Below are 24,107 nucleotides of genomic sequence, written 5' to 3' on the forward strand. Positions count from 1 at the left end.
CCCACATAGGGGACTTACAACCTACGTGGCTCGTAGTTCTGGGACTATATGGGTACGCTGAACCCTAGTCCAACTCGGTATTATGCTACTCCCAATAGATTAAGTGATTAACACATTATGACTGAATTTCTGTGATATACTGGATAGCTCAAAATGACATGCAAACTAAGAATGCGCATAAATAACTGATAATGACACATTTAAGACTGAGGCATGTATATCTGAAATAACTGAAATATCTAGCCTAGCATGTGTAATTCAAGAACTAAAGAACTACATAGCTAGTGTTCTGAAATTCATGCAATAGACTGAATATTAACATAGTAATCTAATTTGGATCATTCTAACAGCTAAGAACCCAATATTCTTAATCATTCAAGAAACCCTAGGTCTAGTCATAAGAAGGGAATCAAGAAATTGACTGAAAACTAGGGACCTAATGGGTGAAAAAAGGAACCCACTAGTGAAATTCCACATACTTGGTGACGAATTCCACGGAGAAATCTTTCGATTTCGGGGTTGGAACTGATGGAAACTTGTTGCGTTCTTGAACTAGAGTTGGTCGACCTTTTTCTCATCTCTTGCTTCTAATTTTCTAAGTTTTGATTAATAATTTGACTTAGGTAAGTTCTAGTTATGTTCTAAGCTTAATCTGACTAAAATCTCATAATTTAGGGTCTAAATGACTGGTCTAAATGGCGTAGTTTAGGGGTCCAACACATAGAGAAAAGACCAAAATGACCCTGACTTAAAAGTTGTCGGAGTGACCGACGGACCTGGTCCACGGACCGTGGTCCTAACTACGGTCCGTCCTGGTCCTTTGTCGTTTGGCTCAGAGACTGGGATCTATGAACCAAGATCCACGGACCGTGGTCCAACCTACGGTCCGTAGGTCTTGGCCGTGGGTCTGGGTTTTCTGCGAACGACGTTCCACGAACCGTGGTCCCACTTACGGTCAAGGTTTTCTGGGTTTTTTTGTGGACCACGTTACGATCCATAGGCGGCCTCCGTAGATGACACCTGTACTTCTGGAAATCTGCATTATGGTCTATCTAGGATACGTGGCGTTACAAATTGGGTGGGTATTGGGTTATGGGGCGGGTTCTTAGTTTATGAGTTAGAAGCAATGGTCAACGGGGTAGTTGCTTAGGATTTAACCACGTGTACAAAATGAAAGTGCAGTTAGTGAGAGGGCATATGTGCATCGATAATTGGACGGTAGGAGCTGAGATGGATGAAAAGTAAAACGGAGGGCATAGATGTACCATTTATCAAAGTTCGGGGGGTATATTTGTTCTTTTTCCCTTAATTTTTTTATCTTCTTCTTTTGTCGAGTTGTCTATTTATTGATTTGTTTATCTTCTTCTTTAGTTTACTTGTTTATTTATTGATTTCTTTATCTCATTTATTAAAATTTGTTGTCTGTTTGTCTTTTTACTATCTACTTGTTAGGGGTTATTATTTATTGTCATCCTTTAAAGTAATAATTAGGTAGACCTATATTTTCTTTGTGGAATGTCTCTATTCTTTTTGATAGTTTAACAGTTAAGAATCATACACTTCTGCAATTTTCAGTATGGTTCTCACTTAGAAATATTCTTACAACTTGAATTTTAAAAAATAGCCACATGTTATGAATAAAATGTTTAATGTTTCCTAAGATGATATGATGTCAAGTTATTTAATATGACTTGTTAACTCTTCCTAGTTTGACTTAACTTTAGTACTTAACAAATTTAATTTGATTTGTTAACTCCTCTAGTTTAATATGTGACTTAACTTAAATACTTAACAGTTTAATATGACTAATTTCTTACTTAACTTTAATACTTAACAGTTTAAAAGGACTTGTTTTTTACTTAACAATTTAATATGACTTGTTAACTCTTCCTAGTTTGACTCAATTTTAATACTTAACAATTTAATATGACTTGTTAACTTTTCCTAGTTTGAAATTTTAATACTTAACAGTTTAATTTGACTTGTTAACTCTTCCAGTTTAATATGTGACTTAACTTTATTTTTTACTTAACAATTTAACATGGCTTGTTAACTCTTCCTAGTTTGACTTAACTTTAATACTTAACTATTTAATTTGACTTGTTAACTCTTCTAGTTTATGACTTAACTTAAATACTTAAAAGTTTAATATGACTTTTTTTTTACTTAACTTTAATACTTAACAGTTTAATATGACTTATTTTTTTACTTAACTTTAATACTTAACAGTTTAATATGACTTGGTTTTTACTTAATAGTTTAATATGACTTGTTAACTCTTCCTAATTTGACTTAATTTTAACACTTAAAAATTTAATTTTAATAATGTTGACTTAACTTTAATGCTTAACAATTTAATTTCATGTACTTAATGTATCACTGCCCATTTTCCTCTTTTTCCTAATGTGAATACTGACTAACTAACATTATGTTTTAATACTTAACTATTTCACTTAGCTAATATGTTATCTAGTATTGTACAATTATTTTATTTAAATCCTTGTAGGTTATTAAAATAATAAATGTCACCATATACTTTCATCATGATGGTGAGACTTAATAATTCAGAACCACATTATGTGAAGAGATTGGTTCATTATTGAAAAGGATATGATCCTAATCTTATTTCTTTTATTGACTTAGTTAATGAGTACACAAATAAGATAGATTTTGCAAGTGTGCAACAACTTATTGTACTTGGTCCTACTGAAAAATATTTTGAATTAGAAGGAGATGGAAAAGTTAGGACATTATCATCTTTTGTTTCTGAGGATTATCATTCCATTCATTTGTTTACTATTGATGATTGTAATAATTAGTTGTTGATGTATTTGATATTTTCATGCATGATGTCCTTTTTCCTTATTAAATATTAGGTAAAGTAATAAGTAATATATGCTTCAAATGACTAAATGGTTCACCAATTTAAGGGTTCGTTTTCAAGTGGTATCTGGTTCAATCCTAGTTAGCAAGATTTTTTCATCCATCTTTATATTTTCTTTTAATTTTTTACACAAAGATGCTCCAACTTTAAGTCATTGAAAATCTAGAAAAATCATCATTGCCAAGATTCAAGGTAAATTTCTTTTTAATTCACGATTTCTCTTTTTAATAAACAAACAAAATTAAAAATCTTAAAATTCGTGACTTTTATTTTAGGATTCCCAATTTAAAAAAAAAAAAAACAATTTGAATATTTTGGAGAGTCATCACTTTGGAAAATATTTGGGTTTTCCCATCTTCGTTGCAACTTCCATTAAGGTCAACTACTTATTTATTATTGATAATTTTGGCTAGCGCCTTGCGGGCTGAAAAGTTAAATTCTATCAATTACATGATATATCACGATTATTAAAAATGCACTAAATAGTTTCCTCAATCATATTTATTTAATTTATTCACCTACCAAAATATAAGATTAATCTATTAGAACGTTATGAGCATAACTTTAGTTGGGGTTCCATTGATTTAAAAAGAAAACTTCACTTGCTTAATTGAGATTTTGTAACTAAGCTCAAACCTAAGGGGAAATCAGATAAGCAATTGTGTTATTGTGTGATGTACAATAATTTATATATATTCAATAGTATCTTACGAAAAATTATAAGAATTCTTATATTGCCAATATTTAGGCTCTTCACAATAAAAAGTTAGCTTATTGACCGAACACCTCTTTTAGCTCCACCCAAACACCCTTTTTAGGTGCCAAATATTAGGCCATTTACAACCTCATCATTGCCAACTTGACACTTTCGTCTATTCGCTCAAACAATACATGCTCACCATTTGATTTACTTGAAGATATAATTAGACTTGTTCACTTTTGCTATTGCATATATGTGGTAAAAGTAATATCCAAACAACTATATTTTGTAATTGTTAACAAATCACTAACCGTTTTGCTTATGTACATAATAGACAAAATACTACTTATGTACTTCATGTTAACATCACTACTTCTACTAATGTAAGTGTTTTTTTTTTTGGTTTCCCACCCGGTGTTCGGAGACCATATTGGAGCTCCGATTAAATCTAGATCGCGCTCTGCAGGGCCCATTCGGGGGTGGCGCTCCCAACAGAATTTTCTCCATACCCAGGGCTCGAACCCGAGACCCCTGGTTAAGGGTGAAACACTCCCACCAGTGCAGCACAACCCATGTTGGTTACTAATGTAAGTGTTGTTCTACAAAGGTACAAGTGTCGTTATTGTAGCCGATCAACTGAGCTACTAAGATTCCCGTATTAGATTGTTTAATACAATACTTAGTTTGCACAAAAAAAAAGAGGAGTGGGATTAAGTTTTACCGTTTGGAAACAAACAACTTATTTTCACCTTTCTCTTTACCTAATTATTAGGGAAACTTAACAAATACATGATTAACAAGGGGAAAATGTGATTTATACACATAAATTTTGTATGAATAGCCAACTTGATTAACTATAAAACAAGAGTTCGATAATAACCAAAAAAATAATATAATTCAATATTCAACATGGTATTATTAAGTACGGTGCATATTTCAAATCATTCTTACTAGTAGGATACTAAAAAAAATCTTCTCCTATTTTAGAAACAAATCTTACTTCAAACGACACATCTATTATTATAGTTTCAAAATTATCACTTTAATTTTAGTATGACATATATAAAGTAATAATAAAAAATTTTTAATAAATAATTTTGAAACTTAAAAAGTTACTACTTACTTAATTTGATAAATATAAATTATTTACATACAAATATTCTTCCTACAAAAAAAAATCAGTGAAGGAAAATGGAAACATAAAAAGTGTTCCCCTAAAAGCAAGGCACTCAGATAGGTGAAAAAGCCAATTGAATAATGGAGTTTGATACATCTCCGATTAATCGGTGCTCCAAAGATCATGAGAAAATCTATCAACAATGGTTTAGTTTAGCCGATTCAGGTACCCTCATTATGATGATCCTCTTCGTGTGTATAATTATATATGTATATGTATGTATGCTCCATTTGATTTCACAAATTTATGCTGAAAAATGAATTTGGGTATTTTTATCAGATGGAGATGGACGTCTCACTGGCGGTGATGCTATCAAGTTCTTTGCTATGTCCAATTTGCCTCGGCAGGACCTCAAACAGGTTTTTATTCTTTCCCCTGTGCAGTAGAATGGCTTAGAGTTACAGTTTTTGCTAGCGAGTATAGTTATATGTTTCAGCTCTTGTAAGATTAAGTGTTTGGTATGAAAGGAAAATATTTTCCTAGAAAATGTTTTGTTAGAAAATAAGTGGATTTCTGGCTTATTTTCTAGTATTTGGTGAGTAAGCAAAGAAATATTATTCCAAGAGCATATATATGTAATCTAGCAAAATACTATGTGGACGGGATGGGGTGGGGACTGGTGGTTCGAGGGTGGCAAGGGTTGGGATAGTCAAGGGTAGGGGGTGGGGGTGTTGGGTGGGTTGGAAAGAAATAATGAACTTGCAATGTCACTTATGTAACTTGTTTTCTGTACTTTGATTAAGGAAGTCATTTTCCTAGAGAAAATATTTTCCAAAATATTTTGACCAACCAAACATGGAAAAATTGGATTCATAACAAATACAATCTTGATCTTCATCGTGAATGGTTCCATACAATAATAAGATTTACTAAGGCCCTAGTAATCTTCAATATTCAGATTGGAGGAGGATAAGTTCTTAAACTAGTGAACTTCTAATTGTCCATGTTGTAAACACAGGATTTTTGTTCTCTTCTCCTTTCAATTTAATAACTGACTCGATTCGTGCAAAGCATTTTCCATAATTGAATTGCTTTCAACCAAATAGCAGTTACCTTTTCATGCAACTTCTTGTTTCTGATCCTTGATGGTAGTTTAGGAAGTTAAGGTTAATTGGGGCTAATGACACTTTGTCTGAAATTGGATGTGAAGTAGGTCATTAAGCATTGTTTTTATGTCTGTAATTGGATCGGGAGCGGTTCTTTAGCATCGTATTCTCTGATTCTTTGGTGATGTAATTACATGGATATATATCTGGTATTTGTGTTACAATTACTGTTGAGACCAAATTCTGTTTGACTTTCCCATTGCACTGGGTGATCCAGATTTTTTGGGATTCTATTGTAGGAATCCCACATTCAGTGAAATTCATTGGAATGCTGAGACCAACAAATTATTTGAGAGTAGAGATACAATGAGAGTGAATGCATCTCTATCGTCCAACATACCACAAGATGAGCGTCTTAAAAATGCAAATACTATAATGGATGTGTAGTCATACAAGATTAGGTAAGATAAAAAAAGATCACATCCAATAGAGGGTACAAGCTAAGTTGCGCGGACTCTTCACTTCTGGTGTTGCATCCATGTCTACAGAGAAGGAAAACTAAACGACACCCGACTAGCTACTAATTTTAGAATTTATACCATGACAACGTTTAGATTTGCACCCGTACTAGACACCCGCACCCGAGTCTGACTAACTTAGCATACAAGTGTAAAAGTAGAACTCATAAAGGATGAAAAGAGAAGGTTTCATGAGATGGTTCGATCATATCTTGTGTAGAACTCATCGGGAAAAAGGAAAACGATCAATAAGTGTGATACTATGACGATGATGTAGAGATAAAATCATAAAATCCAATTAAAGTTATGTCAAAAGCTATACCATCTCTCATAATTGATGTTGATTTAGCTAAGAACATAACACAATGAAGAGCATAGGATTTATATAGGCAATTTTGGCTACTCTATGTTTGGATTTAGTTATTGTCACTCACATTAGTTGACCCCAACTAGTTCGAGATTGAGGAACTGTTGATCGATTGACATTCTGATTACTTGCGCTTGTAGCTCCGAACTTGAGTGTTGTGCTTTGCCATTTGAACTTTTCAAACTGGTGAACCTCTTGCACTGTTGACACTGGAGAGTATTTCTGTGAACTTCATCTTTACAACTAATGAGAGTGACCTCCAATCTGAAATTCAAAGAGGATTGATTAGACATGTGGATTAGCAGGTCCTGTTAAATAGGAAATCCTGTATGTTGGACCATTTCTAGCCATTTACAATTCATGTTAACGTTTTTCAGTGATTAGTGAACAGAACTAAGCCAGTGGATAAAGTGGGTGTATTTTGACAAGTGCAGTGATACAACTAAGTTTTGATGGTGAAGAAATTAAACTCTAACGAATTGGATGGCAAAGTTTATCCTCTTCCCTTCTCTTACACCCAAAATTGAACAGATGCTTACTTATACATTACTTTTGGTAGTGCTACATAGGTTATGCCCAGTATCAACTGACTATCTGCAATAATATTGTATTTTTGACTTTCATACTGTCTACTATTATGTGTCACTTCTCCACCCTATGCTCGTATGCTTTATTATGAGTCAGTTTCCGCCTAGTACTACTGTAGCTATTACTGAATCAGATTGATCCCTTCTTTTCTGCCAGTTCTCTTCTTCTTAACTCGCTAATTTTATTTCAATGGATTGTTTTTCTTTTCTTCTGTCCCAAGGTGTGGGCAATTGCAGATTCCAAACGGCAAGGCTTTCTCGGTTTTAGAGAATTTATTGCTGCAATGCAGGTACTAGTTCATTGCAGACTTGCACTTCAACCTGGTATTTAATTTTAATCCAGATAAGACTCTGATCCTTTCTTTTTTCCAAACATTTAGTTAGTCTCTTTGGCACAAGCTGGCCACCCAGTAAGCAGTGATCTCTTAAATGCCGAAGGTAACTAACAAGCTTTAAATTTTTAAAATTTTAGACTGTAATCTAGCAACGAGAGAAGTTTCTAGAATGTGATCTCTGGCAAACTAGTTGGTTCATTACAATGCCTTGTGTTCTCTTTCTTTAGCTGTAGGATTGTTGTCATATACTGTTAGTGTTCTTACAATTAGAACAATTGTGATCATGGCAGTTGACTTTGAAAATTTGCAACCCCCTAGCTTAGAAGGTCTGGATTTACTTCAAACTGTAAGTATGCTTGGTGTACTTTCTGCATTAGTTTTCATTTATTGTGGTGCTACTGACTTGTATTTTCTATAATACAGAAGAAAAAGCGTATGCCTAAAAGTGAACCTGAGCAGAATGGTAATTTTTCCTCAACACATACAACATCTTTCTTATATCTTCTTTCTTAGTGATTCTTGGGGATTTGAGAAGGGAGTTAGATGGATCGTCTATGTCTAACTAATTGGATTCGGAAGCAGGCAGTTCTACAGTGCAATCTTCTGCTACAGCTAATTGGTTTTCATCATCTTCATCTGTAAAGAAGGTTAGTGTGGTTAGTCTTGTACTTTATTTGTAAGCTCACAGACCTCTGCACTTTTGTTCACCTAGTTGATGCATTTTTCTACTAGCCAGTTGTATAATTTATTTATTTTTGAATGGCATGTTTTCCAATTTTTGCCATGTTTAGCTGGTATCCTTTCTCCTAAATGGAATACCTTCCACCGGTCCACCCACTTTCACCCTCCCTAGTTATATGACAGATGTCCTTATTTGGACTCCTTAAAATATTGACACACTTGTGTTAAAAATTGTATATTTCACAAGTTGCAAACATAAATTCATTTAGTTATCTCAAATTGAAATCATATCAGATGTTTTCCCTGTGAAGTCAATTTGTAAATGAGCATCTTTTGTCCTTATCCATTAACGAGAACGTTGTTTAATTTTACGTTATAAACCATTTGTTGAAATTTTTGCATTGAAATGTACTCTCCTTTTATTCTCCCTATACATCCTATAGCATTGCATAGCATGTTTAATGCTAAATTTTCTGATTTTGCTCTTAAAATGAGGCTTGGTTCGGTTAATCTACCCTCAGGTCTCTTTAAGCTCCGTCACATCGATAGTTGATGGACTGAAGAAGTTGTACCTCCAGAAACTAAAGCCACTGGAAGCAACATATCACTTTAATGATTTCGTCTCTCCATTACTGGTAGGCAGTTTATCATGTTGGTTGTGCTTATTTTCAAGATATAGGAGAGGAAACTCTTGCTTATACTTTTCCATTCAACTATAGTTTCTTTTGTACTAATCCATGGAAAAGTAATACAGAAGCCACTGACTGCTTTCTTCATTTGCTCTGTGTTGGTAGACAAATAGTGATTTTGATGCCAAACCAATGGTGATGCTTTTGGGTCAATACTCAACAGGAAAAACTACATTTATTAAGCATTTACTTGGAACCAGTTATCCAGGTCATCTAACACTCTTTTTTTTCTTGTCCATGTCTCTTGTTTGTTCACAGCTTCCTGTTGACACTTGTGCTCCTTATTTGTCTGTAGGTGCTCACATTGGACCAGAGCCTACAACAGACAGATTTGTGGTTGTCATGGTACTTTGCTTATCTTTGTTTCTGTTAACCACTGCGGTCACTTGTTTTCAGTCCTTTTTTGGATTATGTTGCTGAACAAAAGAGAAGTTATTTTTGTTTTCACCTTGAGTTGAATGTCTTTCATTCCATTTGAAGTTGTGTCAAAATAGTGTGCGCTAAATTGACAAAGATGGCTTTTCAATTCATTGTACCTTCTTTTTGTGGATATATATTTTCTCCCTTCTGTCCTAACACATAGTTCTAAATATATCACATCAAAGAGTTCCTTGAGAATACTTTGCAACAGTTTTGCTAGTTAAACCAGACTTTTAGTTAGAAAGGAGAAGGCTATACCCATGGAATGCATGTTTGGTAATAGTTTTCTCAACAGTGATTGTTTTGCTAATCTTTTTGTTGGACTGGTGTTCATTTTTTACTGTAATTATACAGAATGGACCCGATGAAAGGAGTATTCCAGGGAACACAATTGCAGTTCAAGCAAATATGCCATTTAGCGGTTTGACAACTTTTGGATCTGCATTTTTGTCAAAGTTTGAGTGTTCTCAAATGCCACATCCTGTGAGTTATGCTACTCGATTGTACTCATACATTAAATGATCAGAACTTTCTCATAAACTCACCAGACTCTGAATACCTTTTCCCATCTTTTCCCTCTCTCATGTTAGCTGTTGGAGCACATCACATTTGTTGATACTCCTGGAGTTCTATCAGGAGAAAAACAACGAACACAAAGGAGCTATGATTTTACGGGAGTGACGTCTTGGTTTGCTTCTAAGTGTGATCTCATTCTTCTTTTGTTTGATCCTCACAAACTTGATATAAGTGATGAATTCAAACGTGTGATTGCGTCTCTTCGAGGCCATGATGATAAGATACGGGTGGTTTTGAACAAGGCTGACCAAGTTGATACTCAACAAGTAGGCTCAACTTTTGTTTTTTTGGGTCTGTTAAGGTTTTCCTCCTATTTCTGGACTAAGCTAACCATTTGGTTTTATTGTTGGTGTCAACTGCAGCTTATGAGGGTTTACGGAGCATTGATGTGGTCTTTAGGGAAGGTTCTAAATACCCCTGAAGTTGCACGTGTCTACATAGGGTATGATCTCTATATTCTTACAAGTAGTTCTGGTATTCTGCCCAACAAAGTAAGAGTATTATTTTGGGATTTCAAATATCTATGTTTTTCTGGATGTCTTCAAGATGTATCAAGCCTGCACTTACGTTAAGACTATTGCCAGTGAACTGAGATCTTGATTGCACCTTATGAGACTTGACATCTGATTTGGGAGTTAGACCGTTATTTTTTCGAAACATGGTTACAATAATGGAGGGATAGCCTAGTGGTAAGAACACTCAGCCTCCAATCATTAGGTTGGGTTTGTAGTCACTGGGGAGCAAAGTGGAAAAGAGCCACTGGTTGTGGTTGACTCCTGGTAGGCTTTTTTGGGTGATGGGGGTGGGGGGTTACTCTGTCCAAAAACCTACCTCATGTTTGAGATACTCGCCCACCATACACTGTTTGCTCTCATGCTTGAGTGTGTAGGTATAACATGCATGCTCTAGAAGCAGATATCTTCATTTTAATTTCCTATTTGTGTATAGAGCATAATGTTGAGTCCTTCTGAGTTGTATCCTTGTAGATATCAAAATATTACAGACTTTCATCACTTTTTGGAGTTCCTCAATAATGTAGTTTTTCATCTTTCACAGATCATTTAATGACGAACCAATAAATGAGGCTGCTATAGGGCCGATTGGAAAAGAACTTTTTGAGAAGGAACAAGATGATCTCCTTACAGACTTGAAAAACATACCAAAGAAGGCTTGTGATCGTCGTGTAAGTTCATAATCTTCATTATGGCATCCCATTTTACTTACTTCTATATACTGTGCGTCCAAGTTTTTTGAAAAATGATGATAACAAACAGGCTATATTTTGGTGCAGATAAATGAATTCGTAAAACGTGCTAGAGCTGCCAAGATACATTCTTACATTATCAGTCACCTGAAAAAGGAGATGCCTGCTATGATAGGCAAAGCCAAGACCCAGCAAAAACTTGTTGATAACTTGGAAGATCAATTTATGAAGGTCCATCTCTCTCTCTCCCCTCTGTTGTCTGTCTCAAATCTACGTACATATGTGGTCAACGTGCATGCATGTGTAGCACCAACGAGCAATTTCATGCACTTGTGACATGATTCTTATCTGGAGCTTTAGTATTGTGTCTTAATTTCCAACTCATCAAAACAGGTTCAAAAGGAACACCATCTACCAGCTGGGGATTTTCCTAACGTTGAACACTTCAGGGAAGTTCTGAGTGGTTATAACATTGATAAGTTTGAGAAGTTGAAGCCCAAATTGATACAATCCGTCGATGACATGCTTGGTTATGACATCCCTGAACTTCTCAAGAATTTCAGAAATCCTTACGATTGACGAGGTCCAGAGCTGATATAGCATAGAGTAATTGCTGGCGCCTGGCAGACGTGATGTTTATTATTTTATGGATCGTGTATTCTCATTCTAACTCCCACATTGAGACTTGGGCTTAATAGTGAGTACTGAAGTAATAGTATCATATGGTAAATAAGGCTGCATGTAAATATGCATTATGAATTCTACATCCGGCTTGATCTTACTTTTGTGTTGATGCTTCTTGTTTTTATATTTTTATTTACGAGGTAGTGATAAGGTATGCATACACCCTACCTTCTTCAGACTCCACTTAGTGAGATTTCACTGAGTATGTTGTTGTTCATAAAAAGATTCATTAGCAGAACCAATCGGCCAACTAAGTTTTTTTTATGGTACGTCTCTAAGGAGTTTTTGATATTTTTAATTTCATGATTGTATTTTAAGTTGAATACAACACAATATCCTTATGAACGTTTTATGGCTTTCATTAACGGATTAGGCTTGATGACCGTTAAGGTGAATGGAGCTATATAGCCATACTAAATTAATGCTCAATACAATTTCCAAAAAATTATCGAACACTTAATTTTGTAGGATTTATGTTAAAGTGTGTTGTTTTTAGTTAACAAGATAATTGTTTCAAACATTACGAATTTGTCAAACATCCAAAATTAGTGCACAATTTTATCTATTATGTGAGATTCATGTTTTTTTTACTATTAATATAGTAAAAAAAAAAGAATAACAAAAACTAAGATAATATTTATCATTAAAAAAATAGATGGGCAGAAAAAATTCGTCAAGTAGACGCCGTCATGAAATGAAGATTTCCGGCCCTCCGTTACTCAATTTTCCTATCCCTTTCTGGACGTTTCCATAATTAACTGAAGTATCTTCTCAAAAATGACAAATATAACCCTGGCATCCTCTTATTACTTTTACAGTACTCCGTCAATTTCAAAAAGAATGACATAATTTGACTTGACACGAAATTAGCAGGAGTTTAAGAAAATAAAGAAGATATTTGAATCTTGTGGTCTTAAATTAAAGTTATGTCAAATGTACAAAATTATTTTTTAATCTTATGGTCTTAAACATGCACGTGAAAAGCTGAAATTAGAAAAAGACGTCATTCTTTTTTAAATAAAGGGATTACGGTATAATACCCTGTTGAACAAGACAGGGGTTTTCTCGACAATTCACAATTTTCTTTCTCTACAAGCGATGAACTGATCACACTTCTATTTACGTCTCTTCTCCACATTTCTCACTTCTCCATTTCTCCAAATCTGAGCTCAAACTGTGAATTTGGAGATGTTGGTTAGTAGAATTCCATCTCGTTTCCCAAAATCCGTCGTAGCTCAGTGCCGGAGCTCGTTGCTCCTCTATTCCCGAGAACAGCAACAGCAACAATACGTTCCCAGTCTTGCATCTCAGTTTCACTCCTTTCGTGAATTCAAAGAGAAGGTTTGATGTTGTGCCTTAATACTTATGAAGTTGTTCATTTTTCGTCGATTTTTAATGTGTAGGGTTTTGCTAGGGTTTAAGCAGTACTCGTAATTTAGCTGTATCATAGGCTTCTATTTGAATCGTTGATCTTAGTGTTACTTTAGCTGTAGCAACAGAATATTGCAAAAAATCAGGATGCAAAACAATCACTTGAAACCTTTACTGAAACTTTGAGAATCTAAAAAGGTGCCAGATGTTGGAGTACCTTAATTGGCTGCTAGCTTGCTTAATTTTAGAAACAACTATAAGCAATCTTTTTCTGCATTTTGAGATAGTTTGCAATATTTGGAGCTTGTTCCTGGGATGTTTGGTATGGAGTGTGTTATGTTCACTACCAGTTGTAGGATGTTTATCAGTTGGATTGGCTCTGTCAGGTTTCAAAGGGATATCCAGACCTACATAATTTGAAAAATAGTTACCTGGCTAACTTGTTCTTTTTGCTGTGATCAAGATACTGTACAGTGCCTAGATAACTTTATAGATCTTTTAACTTGCTCGAGCTGTAAAATCAACGTTCCACTAAGTTTGATGCCTTGAGATTTTATGTATTAGTTACTCTGTACTTGTCAAAAGAAGAAATGTTCAATTTCCATATGCACCTAAATATTGCTGGTTCTGCTAATGGTGAATCAGGTTACTCTATTTCATGAATCTGTCTTGCAACGGTTTGGAATTTCATCCTCTGCATCGCCCCAACATAATGAAAAAGAGACATCTCAGTCCCAAAGCAAACTGGGAAGCACAAAAGAGAATGGAGAAGTGAATGAAAAATGTGAAGCTTCAGTTTCTGCTGATTCTCAGGGTCAAGATGAGAATGATGAATCAGGTCCTGATTTGGCATCCAATGATAACACAAATGAAAATGTCAAACGAAGAAGAAGACGTACTAAACAAGCTGCATCTTCTGATTCTGATTCTGATTTAGATACGGAGGATCTTTCTAGGGATGACTTGGTGAAACTAGTGGCTGAGAAGGAAGAACTCCTAAAGATAAAAGATGATGAGTTTCAGAAAATGAAGGAAAAAGCTCTTAGATCTTATGCGGAGATGGAGAATGTAATGAACAGAACCAAACGAGAAGCAGAAAATTCCAAAAAGTTTGCCATTCAAGTTAGTTTTTCTAGGCACATGTTTTGCCAGATAGTCCTGCATTTACTTATTAGTATTACGTTATGCTTGTGATTTTTTCTCATCTTCTGCATAAATGCTATTGCAGAATTTTGTGAAATCTCTTCTAGATGTTGCTGATAATATGGAACGGGCTTCTTCTGTTGTAAAAGAGAGCTTCTCCAAAATTGATGAATCTAAGGATACTGTTGGTGCTGTGCCACTTCTGAAGACACTTCTGGAAGGTGTTGAAATGACTGATAAACAGCTTTCCGAGGTACACTTTTTCACCTAAATATAGTCCATGGCTTATGTTCCTTTTTTACTGCTTTCGTAGACTCTGAATTCATCTATGAAACACTTCAACCTTTTTTTTTACAAACATAATCTACAATATAAACAACTTAGGTCTTTTAGGGTGAATCCGGAGAAATTTATAATTTTAAATTTCAACAAGGTGGTAGTTCCAAAAATTAGCCTTTAAAGCCGTGTAAAACCCTACAGATTATGGCAAAAGAACCTATTGCTGCTCATTCACTTCTGCTAAATGCCCCAACCAGCTTCTGAAATGAAGCAGCAGCGAAGAGGGTTTGCAGTTTGCTATATATGTACACATACAGCTGGAAGAGAAGCTCCAAAACAATTTCTTTGATATTGGAAAAATCCCAGTAAAATCCTTACTGTTGCTCCAATTGTAATGTAAGGTTCAGTAACTTCAAGGGGTTAAATTTGTAATCCTTCCTATTTCCTTCTGGTCTATGTTATTGTTGCTTCTTCGACTTAAATGTCTCGAAAGACCTTCGCGAGGAGGTCTCCATTATATGTTTCTCAGTGCTGGTTTTTGCTTACATCTCGTTACTTTTCAGGTATTCAAAAAATTTGGTGTGGGAAAATATGATCCTACAAATGAAGAATTTGATCCAAATAAGCATAATGCAGTGTTTCAAGTACCAGATCCTAAAAAGGCTCCTGGCATGGTCGCTGTCTGCCTCAAGGTATCTGTTAGGAATTTCTTCTCCGGCATTCGTGTATTTTATTTGCTATTTCAATCTTCATGCACTTTATCCTTATTGATTATTGCAAATCTAGTATTTACTTTATACATCCCTTTTCATTGAAGTCGAATGACTAATAGACATGACTTCCCTTCTTGTTCCAGTCGGGGTACACCTTGCATGACCGAATCATTCGGCCAGCTGAAGTTGGTGTGACGGTAGCCATGGAGAGTACGAAGGCAGATTGAAGAACTGAAGCTTAAACAGGTGGGTCATGAACCAAGATTTTGGAGCTCGAAAAGAAAAATTTGCTCACTTTTGATAAGGAGTTTAGTTCCAGATCCTCTAATGGAACTGTCCGTTCACAGAGTAGTTATAGTTTTTTCTAGTATTTTATTTTTTGTTTTACAGTGTTAAGTAATGTCTGTTAATAATGACTGCTTTATTGTGGGGGAGGTTTACTTTGCTGTCCTTTCTCTCAACTTATCCAAATAGAGTTTAACTCAACCCTTTTCGCTCTACTTAGCCCTATCTCCCTCTAGAGATATTTTAGTGATAGGTTTTATAGGAATTGAACAATCTTATTTGGTCAAATTCCCAATGATGTTTCTTTCATTACAATATTTCTAAACAAGTTTTTGGATAATAAGCCTAAAGGTTTTCTTCTTGACGGGATTGATATTTATGATAGTGATGATATTGAAAGGTCACTATGAAAAGGACGACAACTAGCAAGTCGTCAAAAGAAACCAGAGGGATTATATTTACAATCATTTATACATTAGAGTCTAAGTTGGCACAGAAACTAGAGGGATTATATTTACAATCATTTATACATTAGATTCTAAGTTGGCACAAAAACTAGAGGGTTATATTTACAACCATTTAGACCTAAATATCACTACGATCTACCTTAATAACAACCAATCTTCTCCATTCCGCCGTGCCTCAATCACAACCTTCCAAGTACAAGTCATAATCCGGCTCACTTTCGGTCTGAATGGACTGATCTGTCCTTAGTTCCTGAGGTACACGAAAAAACCTTCATTAAACTCTGGCCAGTATCAATTTCAAAGTAGGTACAAAAAATGAAACTACATATTAGAAGGATGTGGTATCTATATTGAACAAGATTAGAAATGACCGCAGTCTGAGAAGATTTAGCTATGTCCTTACATAGATCCTTCAGTCTGTCCATGTGATTATATGATGATTGAAAGTGAAAAAAGTTGACAGATAGAGCTAAAACCACATGGAAGGAAGTTATTTCAGCAAACTTAAAATCCCTCAGAGGTCTCACCAGAAGATGAATAATTAGCTATAACAGAACGAAATGTGTCAACAAATGAATCATATAGGCAATAGTTGATATTGGACTAATTAGTTGTGTATGAATATGTGTGAGAACTCCTAAATTATTTACTACTGGAATGAAGTGAACCTGACTAGTGCAAAATGGATATGGAGAATTCATTTAATCAAACCCTAGTTGATTTAGGATTTTAAATATCAATTAATTTGACTGTTGAGGATTTCTAGAGTCCTAGTTTTTACACATAATAACGAGCTGGCGTATTAAAAAGGACAAACCCTGAGTTGGGAAGACTTTATTGGAATTTCACCACATATCGAGTAGGATATTTCTTATCGTTCAAGTGAATCAAAACTTATTTAAGTTTGATTAAGGTTAAGTAGAAAATTGAGCAAAGGAGAGCATACATAAACTTGTTTGGTGTGAGGGATTAAAAATATTAGTGATGGGATAAAAAAAAATTATCTTGTTTCGTTGTCATGTTTGGGATAACTTATCCCACCATTTTTTATATCATAGTGATGGGATAAGTTATCCCATATACATGGTGGGATAAGTCTTGTTCCCAACCAAACGACCGAAGAAAATATAAAACAACAATAGACAACAGAAATGCAACTGTTTTTCTAAAAGGTAACAAAGATCAAAATATTACCTCAAAATCGTCATCAAAGATATCATTGATGCTTTGTTTCGTCAAGATGTTATCGTTCAATGTTGAACTTGTGATAGCTTGATTCAGCTTCCTCGATTTAGCTTTGTTGTCAGGAGCTTCCTTTTTCTTTTCTTTCAAGTCAACAATCTGCATATTCAAGAGGTCAACAACAACACCCGGTGTAATCCCACAAAATGGGATCTGGGGAGGTAGAGCGTACGCAAACCATACCCCTAAGTCAAAGGTAGAGAGGTTGTTTTTCATAAACCGTCAGCTCAATGAAAAACAACAAATAGTAGTGAAAGTACAAGAACCAACAGATAGTAACAAAAATAACAGATAGTCAAAGAACAATACCACAATAAAATAATACGACAATTGAAGTACAAGAAACATCAGATAGTAATAGAAATCGAAAAACAAAAAACTACAAGAGATACTATGCCTACTAGTATGGACGAACAATGCACTCCTTTCTACTAACCGTCTACCCTAATACATGTATTCCACAACCTCCTATCTAAGGTCATGCCCTCGGTAAGCTAAAATTGGGTCATGTCATGTCTAATTACTTCTCCCCAATAGTTCTTCGGCCTACCTCTACCTCTACCACTCCTGAACTAGATCCATGTTCACTTTGTCGCTAATTTTCTTCATTGTTGCAGATGGAATTCGAGTACCATCTGAAACAACCTTACAATAGTACCATGACACATTTAGCTTTCATATAATTTAAAAATGAACCAATTTTATGCACTTTCATAATTTAAAATGCAAGAAAACTGAATTTCCCTTCACATATATAAATTGAAGAGTCTAGGGGTGATGTTGTTGGATTACACTGAGTATGTTGATGTCGAGTCTAGGGGTTTGTTTTGTATGGTTTCTGATTTTCTCATATTTGGTTGGTCAAAATGTTTTAGACTTCCCTAATGTTAGAAGAGAAAAAAAACTCATAAGTGACATTACAAGTTAATTGTCTCCTCTCCATCTACCAACGCCCCCAACCTATAATACCCTATATTAAAATAAGGGCATATATGTCATTTAGCTCTTATTTTAAAAAAAAAAAAGTTGATTGGGTGTTGTTTGACCAAAAACGTTTAGAAAAATTAAAAAAAAAAAGGGGCTAAAAGCCCTAACAGAAGAGCATCAACGCTGCAACTAAGAAAAAAATAAGAAAAAGTAGAAAAGAAGAGAACGGTAGGAGCTGCGTTTCTTTTCCAGCGAAGGAACAGAGAAGAGAAGAAAGAGTTGAAGGGTGAAAATTGTAAGGGGCGTAGGAGGAGAAATAGGTTTGAGGTAAATCTTTGTTTCCTTTCTTCTTCTTTTACAGACTTGCTAAGACTCCTAGCCTAGGTAGTTTACTTTGGGGATAGAAATCTGATTGCTAGAGATTAGAGGATATGTAGAATTGGATGTGAATAAGATGGATAAAATAGATTTAGTTAATAGTTTATTGCTCCAACTGAATTACTCATGGCTTGAATATATATGGTGCATCAAATTGGTGGGCAACCAAGAAGTCCAAAAAGGGGCTGGGTATTCTGAATTTAGCATGAAATAGCCTAAACGAAGGAGTTAACACGAAATTGTTATGAATGTGATTATAGATTGACCAAAGAAATTCGTACGAGTAATCGAGTGGCGAACTTGGTAATTCGACAGGAGTACTGTGAGTAGTAATCTTACCACAATTGATGTTTATAACTTTCATGATTTTCACATGATTTATAAAGTAAATGTGTTACCGAATGTTTTGAACTTGCATGTGGGACAAGTCTTTTACTTGATATGATACAGAAAGGATTATTTGAGATGATCTCATTCTTACAAGATATGATTATTGTTAATGAAAAGGTTTTACACTTATTTGAGAAATAGTATTTTGACATGTGATTGTTAAACCTTGAAATAATATGATTTGATAAGATTTAATGCTCTATTCGATTTTGAAATGCTTCTACTGATTACAAGAAAAGTATAAATGGGAGTAGAACTTGATGAATCTCGTAGCTAACGGAGGGTTCGTTAGACGTGGTGCACCTTGTAGTTACATATTACTAATAAAGCCCTTGTTAGTGGGAAGGTAGAACTAGCATATTGTTACTGATATCCCTCCAGTAGGGAACTACTGATATGAATATTTAACTCCTTTATGAGGAGTTCATTGTTATTGGTTACTTCTTAAAGAGAAGGCCACACTGATTACATGATTCATCCTTGGAAACCTCCCAGCTATAAGATTTGTTATGGAAATGTTTTTTTCTGAGTTTACTATTAAGTATTTACATTGATTTTGCTTACATGAGGCAAATAAGATTGAATATGGTTATTGTTTCTGAAAGGGTATTATTACATCATTTTGATTATTTACTAGCATGTTTTCTGACTTGTCCCTCATTAAAATGATTGTGGTTAAGTATTATTACTCACTGAGCTAGCGTCTCACTCCTCGCTAATTGTTTTTAGCGAGAGCTTAGGTGGTATTGAAGAGGATTTCAATTAACTAGAGAATGTGATTTGGTAGCATCTGGTGAGCCCCACATTGCTTCGCATGGCAAGAGAACTATTGATTTGCTATGGTTTATTTAGTTTCTTTAAAAACTCTTAGAGTCTCTCCATTTGTCATTCCTTTGATTTGAGTCAGGATTAGTCCTTCGAACTGTAGTCAAGTGACTAGTTTGGAATTTTTTCCGTAATTTAGAGATGAATTGATTTTTATTGCGTGACAATTAGATCATTGATGGATATTATGTTGTGGTTTATAATTGCTATTAGTTGTGTTGTGAATTTCGGAGACGTGAAAATTCAGGATAGGCCTAAAAACAAAGAAAACTCAGCCCGATTGTCTGTAGAATACTAGTAAGACTTGCTTTGGAATTCTCCCCCTCAGCGCCGGTCACGATTCTAAATTGGGTCGTGACACAACCCCAACCCCTTGACCATCCTACCCAAAACCACCACTCCCCACCCCATCCCACTCAAATTACATACAACTGCTTTTGTAATAATATCTTCTTGCTTACTTATCAAACACTAGAAAACTAATTAAGAAACTCACTTTGTTTACCAAGAATTCCATAAAAACATTTTCCTTCGTACCAAACACACCCTAAAAAAGAAAAAATTGAATTGGAGAAAATAACTCGGTTACATGTTCCATTGACACCAAAATTAAAAACTAACATTGACATTAAGACAATACTAGTTAATGTGTGCTTACTTAGAGCTCCAGCTCTTTTTGCCTCCCTTTGTAACTCAAACTCACAATTACAGAGCTAAAAGGTGGAGTGTGTTTACCATCCGACCAACTCATCTCGTCAATCAACGTGTGCTTACTAACAAATCAATCTTCCAACAAAATTATTTTCCAGGAAAAGTGGAAATCCAAAACTTCAAATAAAAAAAATAGATAAATGATAGCTAAACCCTAACAGTAAAAAATTACAACATCGTTCACGAATAGAGTTAACTTACAGGTGCATATCGGAACTTCCGTTTAGGAGTTTTTTCCGGCATAGTAGAATCTCCAGAACGAACGGAAGCAAGAGGCGTCCAACGGCAAAGCATGAGTTTTGGTCCGGTGACGTTGTTGGTGTTGCCGGTGCCACGAAGATTGTTGTTAGGCTGAGTAGTAACCCACTGCTTCTTCCATTTTCTGACTGGACCGCTAAAAACGGGAGCGGTGGCGCCGTACCTGGAGGAGGCCCGACCGAGTCTAGAACCTACTCCTTCCATTCTTATCAGAGAAATATTGTGTGAAGGTGATGAGTAAAGCAGAAACTGGGAAAAAGCTCCAGTCTGCTTCACTGCTGTGGCGCGATTACAAAAGACTGCTAAAAGCTTCCACGACGTCGTTCTGAAGAAGTTACTGTGAGTCAGCCAACGGTGAGTCCCATTTTATTTATTTAGGAATTTTAAATTACTTGACAGTAGTTATCATGATCAATGCTTTGTCCTTCTAATGACTAATTTGACAATAATTAAAAAAGGTAAAAATAAAAAGTAATGGTAAATTGTTGTCTTAATATTATTTTCTTAAAAAGTGTGCAATACCTTACTAATTCACTTTTTTAAAATGAAGGGGTAGCTTATAAGTTAAAAACTAAAAAGTCATAAGTAGGAGATATCCAACTTTTGACTTATTTTTAAAAATTTAGCTTAAAGGTGAGTGCTTAGAAGTATGTTTAAACTTTTTCCGAACACTTTCAAAACTAAAAAAAAAGTGCTTAAAACCTAAAAGCACTTAAAAATAAGCTCCTAATAATATTACTCTTGTAGTTGTTTGGTCATTATTTGTGCTTTTAAATCTTGTTATGAATATTGTTTAGGTTGATTTATCAGATTATATATAATATTTAATCATAATTGTATTCATTTTCATTATTTTTTTGTTTATACTATTTTAGACTATTTTTTTCCAATTCAAGGGTCTATAATCTGTTATATTCTACCTTCTTCATACTCTACTTTGTGGATTACACTATGTATGTTGTTGTTGTAATCATATACCGAATAACTATGATGTATGGTTGACATGTGATATGAAATCAAGGGAAAAGACATAAAATACCTTCTTGAATTAGGCCAAACACATATGTCGATCCTTAAACTTGTTCCTAAATTTCATTTTGGCACTCCAACTCAAACTAGTTCCATTTTAACCCTTTAACTCCAATTTTTATGTTTCATTTTGGCACTTCTAAGTGATGTGGCAGAGTGTGTGCATCACACTTTCTCTAAGGGAGTGAAAGACAAAAAAAAAAAAAAATTAAAAAAATAAAAGATTAACCATTCAACTCTATTTTTTTATGTACCATTTAAACACAAAATACTAATTTTATGATTTCTTTATTTCTATATATGCTCTTCAACTGCAATTTTTGCATTTTTAGAAATCATCGTTCATCTGTTAGTTATTGTAAAAAATTCAAATTGACGGATGATCATTGATTATTTTTTTTAAAAAAATAACAATTTCTTTTTGAGAGTTTTCCTGTATTTTTGCGTGAAAAATAACCGATGAAAGTGCGTCGATTTTCTTTCTTAAGAAAATCAATGACAACCCAATGAAGTCTATCGAGTTTCAACATTTTTTTACAGTGTTATTAATTAGCAATGAACATGAGTTTTTTTTTACTCGTATTTAGTTGAATGAAAAATTAGAAAGCTGGTATTTGAGTTAGTCCAAATAGATTAGATACCAGTAAAAAAAAAACTCATGTTCATTGCTAATTAATAACACTATAAAAAAATATTGAAACTCGATAGGCATCGTTGAGTTGTCATTGATTTTCTTAAGAAAGAAAATCGACACACTTTCGTCGGTTATTTTTCACGCAAAAATACAGGGAAACTCTCAAAAAGAAATTGTTATTTTTCTTTAAAAAAATCAATGATCATCCGTCAATTTGAATTTTTTATAATAACTAACGGATGAACGACGATTTTTAAAATGCAAAATTGCAATTGAAGAGCATATATATAAATAAAGAAATCATAAAAATAGTATTTTGTGTTTAAATGGTACATAAAAAAAAATATAGTTGAAGGGTTAATCTTTTATTATGTTTTTAAATATACTTTTTTTTTGTTTTTCACTCTCTTAGAGAAAGTGTGATGCACACACTCTGTCACATTACTTAGAAGTGCCAAAATGAAACATAAAAATTAGAGTTAAAATGAATCAAGGTTGAGTTAGAGTGTCAAAATGAAATTTAGGGACAAATTTAAGGGTCTGCATAATGTGTTTGGCCCTTGAATTATGACCCAATTTTTAAGGACATGCATTTTCTTTATGGGGTTTTATTACCACTTGAACTATTTTAAGTATAATAATATACTTTTTAGAGCTGAAGTGGCGTAGAAAATGTGTTCATTCTCTTAAAATTAAGTGAGAGGAGAAAATATGAGAATATTGGACACATATTTCTTGTTTAATGGGAGCATTTTACAATTAGTTAGTATACATAATTATTAATATTAAACTTTCACTAATTTCTTGTATTTCCTTTTTAAATTAATTTAGAAAATTAAGTTTATTTTTAAAATAATAATATTTTTTAAAATAAAATATACTTTATTTTAAAAAATCCTTTATTTTTAACATTTTTGTTTTATTTCTTTCACTTTTTTTGGTATGCGGCCGAAATAACTTATTTAACACATCATGGCCAATAGAAAATGAAAGATATAAAGTTTAATTGTCTAGTTATTTTCAAAAGAATGTTCAAACGATATTCATTTTTCACAATGTCCTTAATTAGTAATTTTAAAGTTCTATAGATTATTATATGAGTTACTTTCAATCTTTATCTTTGATAGAAATCTTTTATTATTCATCTATTAGAATTGAGAGTCAATAATGTTAATAAAAAAAAAATTAAATACATGATTTTCATAAAATTTATTGATCAAATTTCCAGCATTGAGCGTTAGGCGTAAATCTCATATAAAATATTTTACTTTTAAATTTCAAAGACATTTTACAAGTGTACCACCTCAAAACGAGTCCAACAAAAGCCCTATAACGCATAGCAAAAGTACAATAGATGGCCTTTCATGTTCTCCATGAGTAGCTGAGCCCAACTAGTCTTTTAACTAGACATGGGAAAGAACAAAATACATGCAATAATAGGTGGTTGAATGTGTTCAATTCACCCTAGCAAGTCCCATACATGAAGCATAATTCTGCACTACATTGTTTTTTTTTTGCCCCCTTCTGCCTAGGTTCTGAGGATGTATTCCCTTTTTATTCGTATACCCATTTTTTTGTTTCCTATTC

General features: G+C 34.1%; 3 protein-coding genes across 5 annotated transcripts; 2 read left to right on the forward strand and 1 right to left on the reverse strand.

Moving 5' to 3' along the window:
• Nucleotides 1–4,755: 4,755 nt before the first annotated feature.
• LOC102589096 (EH domain-containing protein 1-like) lies at nt 4,756–12,044 on the forward strand. The gene is made up of 16 exons (XM_006344809.2): nt 4,756–4,926; nt 5,041–5,120; nt 7,501–7,569; nt 7,660–7,717; nt 7,905–7,960; nt 8,038–8,077; nt 8,197–8,261; nt 8,817–8,930; nt 9,090–9,192; nt 9,280–9,329; nt 9,759–9,887; nt 9,995–10,246; nt 10,343–10,422; nt 11,037–11,163; nt 11,272–11,415; nt 11,578–12,044. The coding sequence occupies exons 1-16, from the start codon at nt 4,842–4,844 to the stop codon at nt 11,761–11,763; spliced, it is 1,638 nt and encodes a 545-aa protein (XP_006344871.1). The 5' UTR covers nt 4,756–4,841; the 3' UTR covers nt 11,764–12,044.
• Nucleotides 12,045–12,977: 933 nt separating this feature from the next.
• LOC102589418 (grpE protein homolog, mitochondrial-like) lies at nt 12,978–20,113 on the forward strand. 3 transcript variants are annotated; one of them, XM_015307603.1, is made up of 6 exons: nt 12,980–13,209; nt 13,885–14,361; nt 14,468–14,635; nt 15,225–15,353; nt 15,518–15,620; nt 19,795–20,113. In XM_015307603.1, the coding sequence occupies exons 1-5, from the start codon at nt 13,057–13,059 to the stop codon at nt 15,599–15,601; spliced, it is 1,011 nt and encodes a 336-aa protein (XP_015163089.1). In that variant the 5' UTR covers nt 12,980–13,056; the 3' UTR covers nt 15,602–15,620; nt 19,795–20,113. The 3 variants fall into 3 exon arrangements, with proteins under 3 accessions (XP_015163090.1, XP_015163089.1, XP_015163088.1); XM_015307602.1 differs by lacking the exon at nt 19,795–20,113 and having other exon boundaries at nt 15,518–15,968; XM_015307604.1 differs by lacking the exons at nt 15,225–15,353; nt 15,518–15,620; nt 19,795–20,113 and adding an exon at nt 14,863–15,053 and having other exon boundaries at nt 12,978–13,209.
• On the reverse strand, nt 16,090–21,147 carry LOC102589747 (uncharacterized). Its single transcript, XM_006344810.2, has 3 exons — nt 20,801–21,147; nt 17,321–17,467; nt 16,090–16,376 (listed from the first exon to the last, which is right to left on the reverse strand). Exons 1-3 carry the CDS (start codon nt 21,059–21,061, stop codon nt 16,302–16,304), a joined length of 483 nt encoding a protein of 160 aa, XP_006344872.1. The 5' UTR covers nt 21,062–21,147; the 3' UTR covers nt 16,090–16,301.
• Nucleotides 21,148–24,107: the final 2,960 nt, after the last annotated feature.

This window comes from Solanum tuberosum, unplaced genomic scaffold, assembly GCF_000226075.1.
Source record: "Solanum tuberosum cultivar DM 1-3 516 R44 unplaced genomic scaffold, SolTub_3.0 scf00056, whole genome shotgun sequence".
In the NCBI taxonomy this organism is placed as follows: domain Eukaryota; kingdom Viridiplantae; phylum Streptophyta; class Magnoliopsida; order Solanales; family Solanaceae; genus Solanum; species Solanum tuberosum.

Bases quoted from the DNA above. Each gene is read 5' to 3' on its own strand.
- LOC102589096 (XM_006344809.2), top strand. From the start codon at position 4,842: ATGGAGTTTGATACATCTCCGATTAATCGGTGCTCCAAAGATCATGAG. The intron at 4,927-5,040 runs GTACCCTCATTA...TATTTTTATCAG, and splicing joins GTTTAGTTTAGCCGATTCAG to ATGGAGATGGACGTCTCACT. The intron at 11,164-11,271 runs GTAAGTTCATAA...ATTTTGGTGCAG, and splicing joins AGAAGGCTTGTGATCGTCGT to ATAAATGAATTCGTAAAACG.
- LOC102589418 (XM_015307603.1), top strand. From the start codon at position 13,057: ATGTTGGTTAGTAGAATTCCATCTCGTTTCCCAAAATCCGTCGTAGCT. The intron at 14,362-14,467 runs GTTAGTTTTTCT...ATGCTATTGCAG, and splicing joins CCAAAAAGTTTGCCATTCAA to AATTTTGTGAAATCTCTTCT. The intron at 15,354-15,517 runs GTATCTGTTAGG...TTCTTGTTCCAG, and splicing joins TGGTCGCTGTCTGCCTCAAG to TCGGGGTACACCTTGCATGA.
- LOC102589747 (XM_006344810.2), bottom strand. From the start codon at position 21,061: ATGGAAGGAGTAGGTTCTAGACTCGGTCGGGCCTCCTCCAGGTACGGC. The intron at 17,468-20,800 runs GTAAGTTAACTC...TTGAATATGCAG, and splicing joins GGAAGTTCCGATATGCACCT to ATTGTTGACTTGAAAGAAAA. The intron at 16,377-17,320 runs GTAATATTTTGA...CGTGTACCTCAG, and splicing joins TCTTTGATGACGATTTTGAG to GAACTAAGGACAGATCAGTC.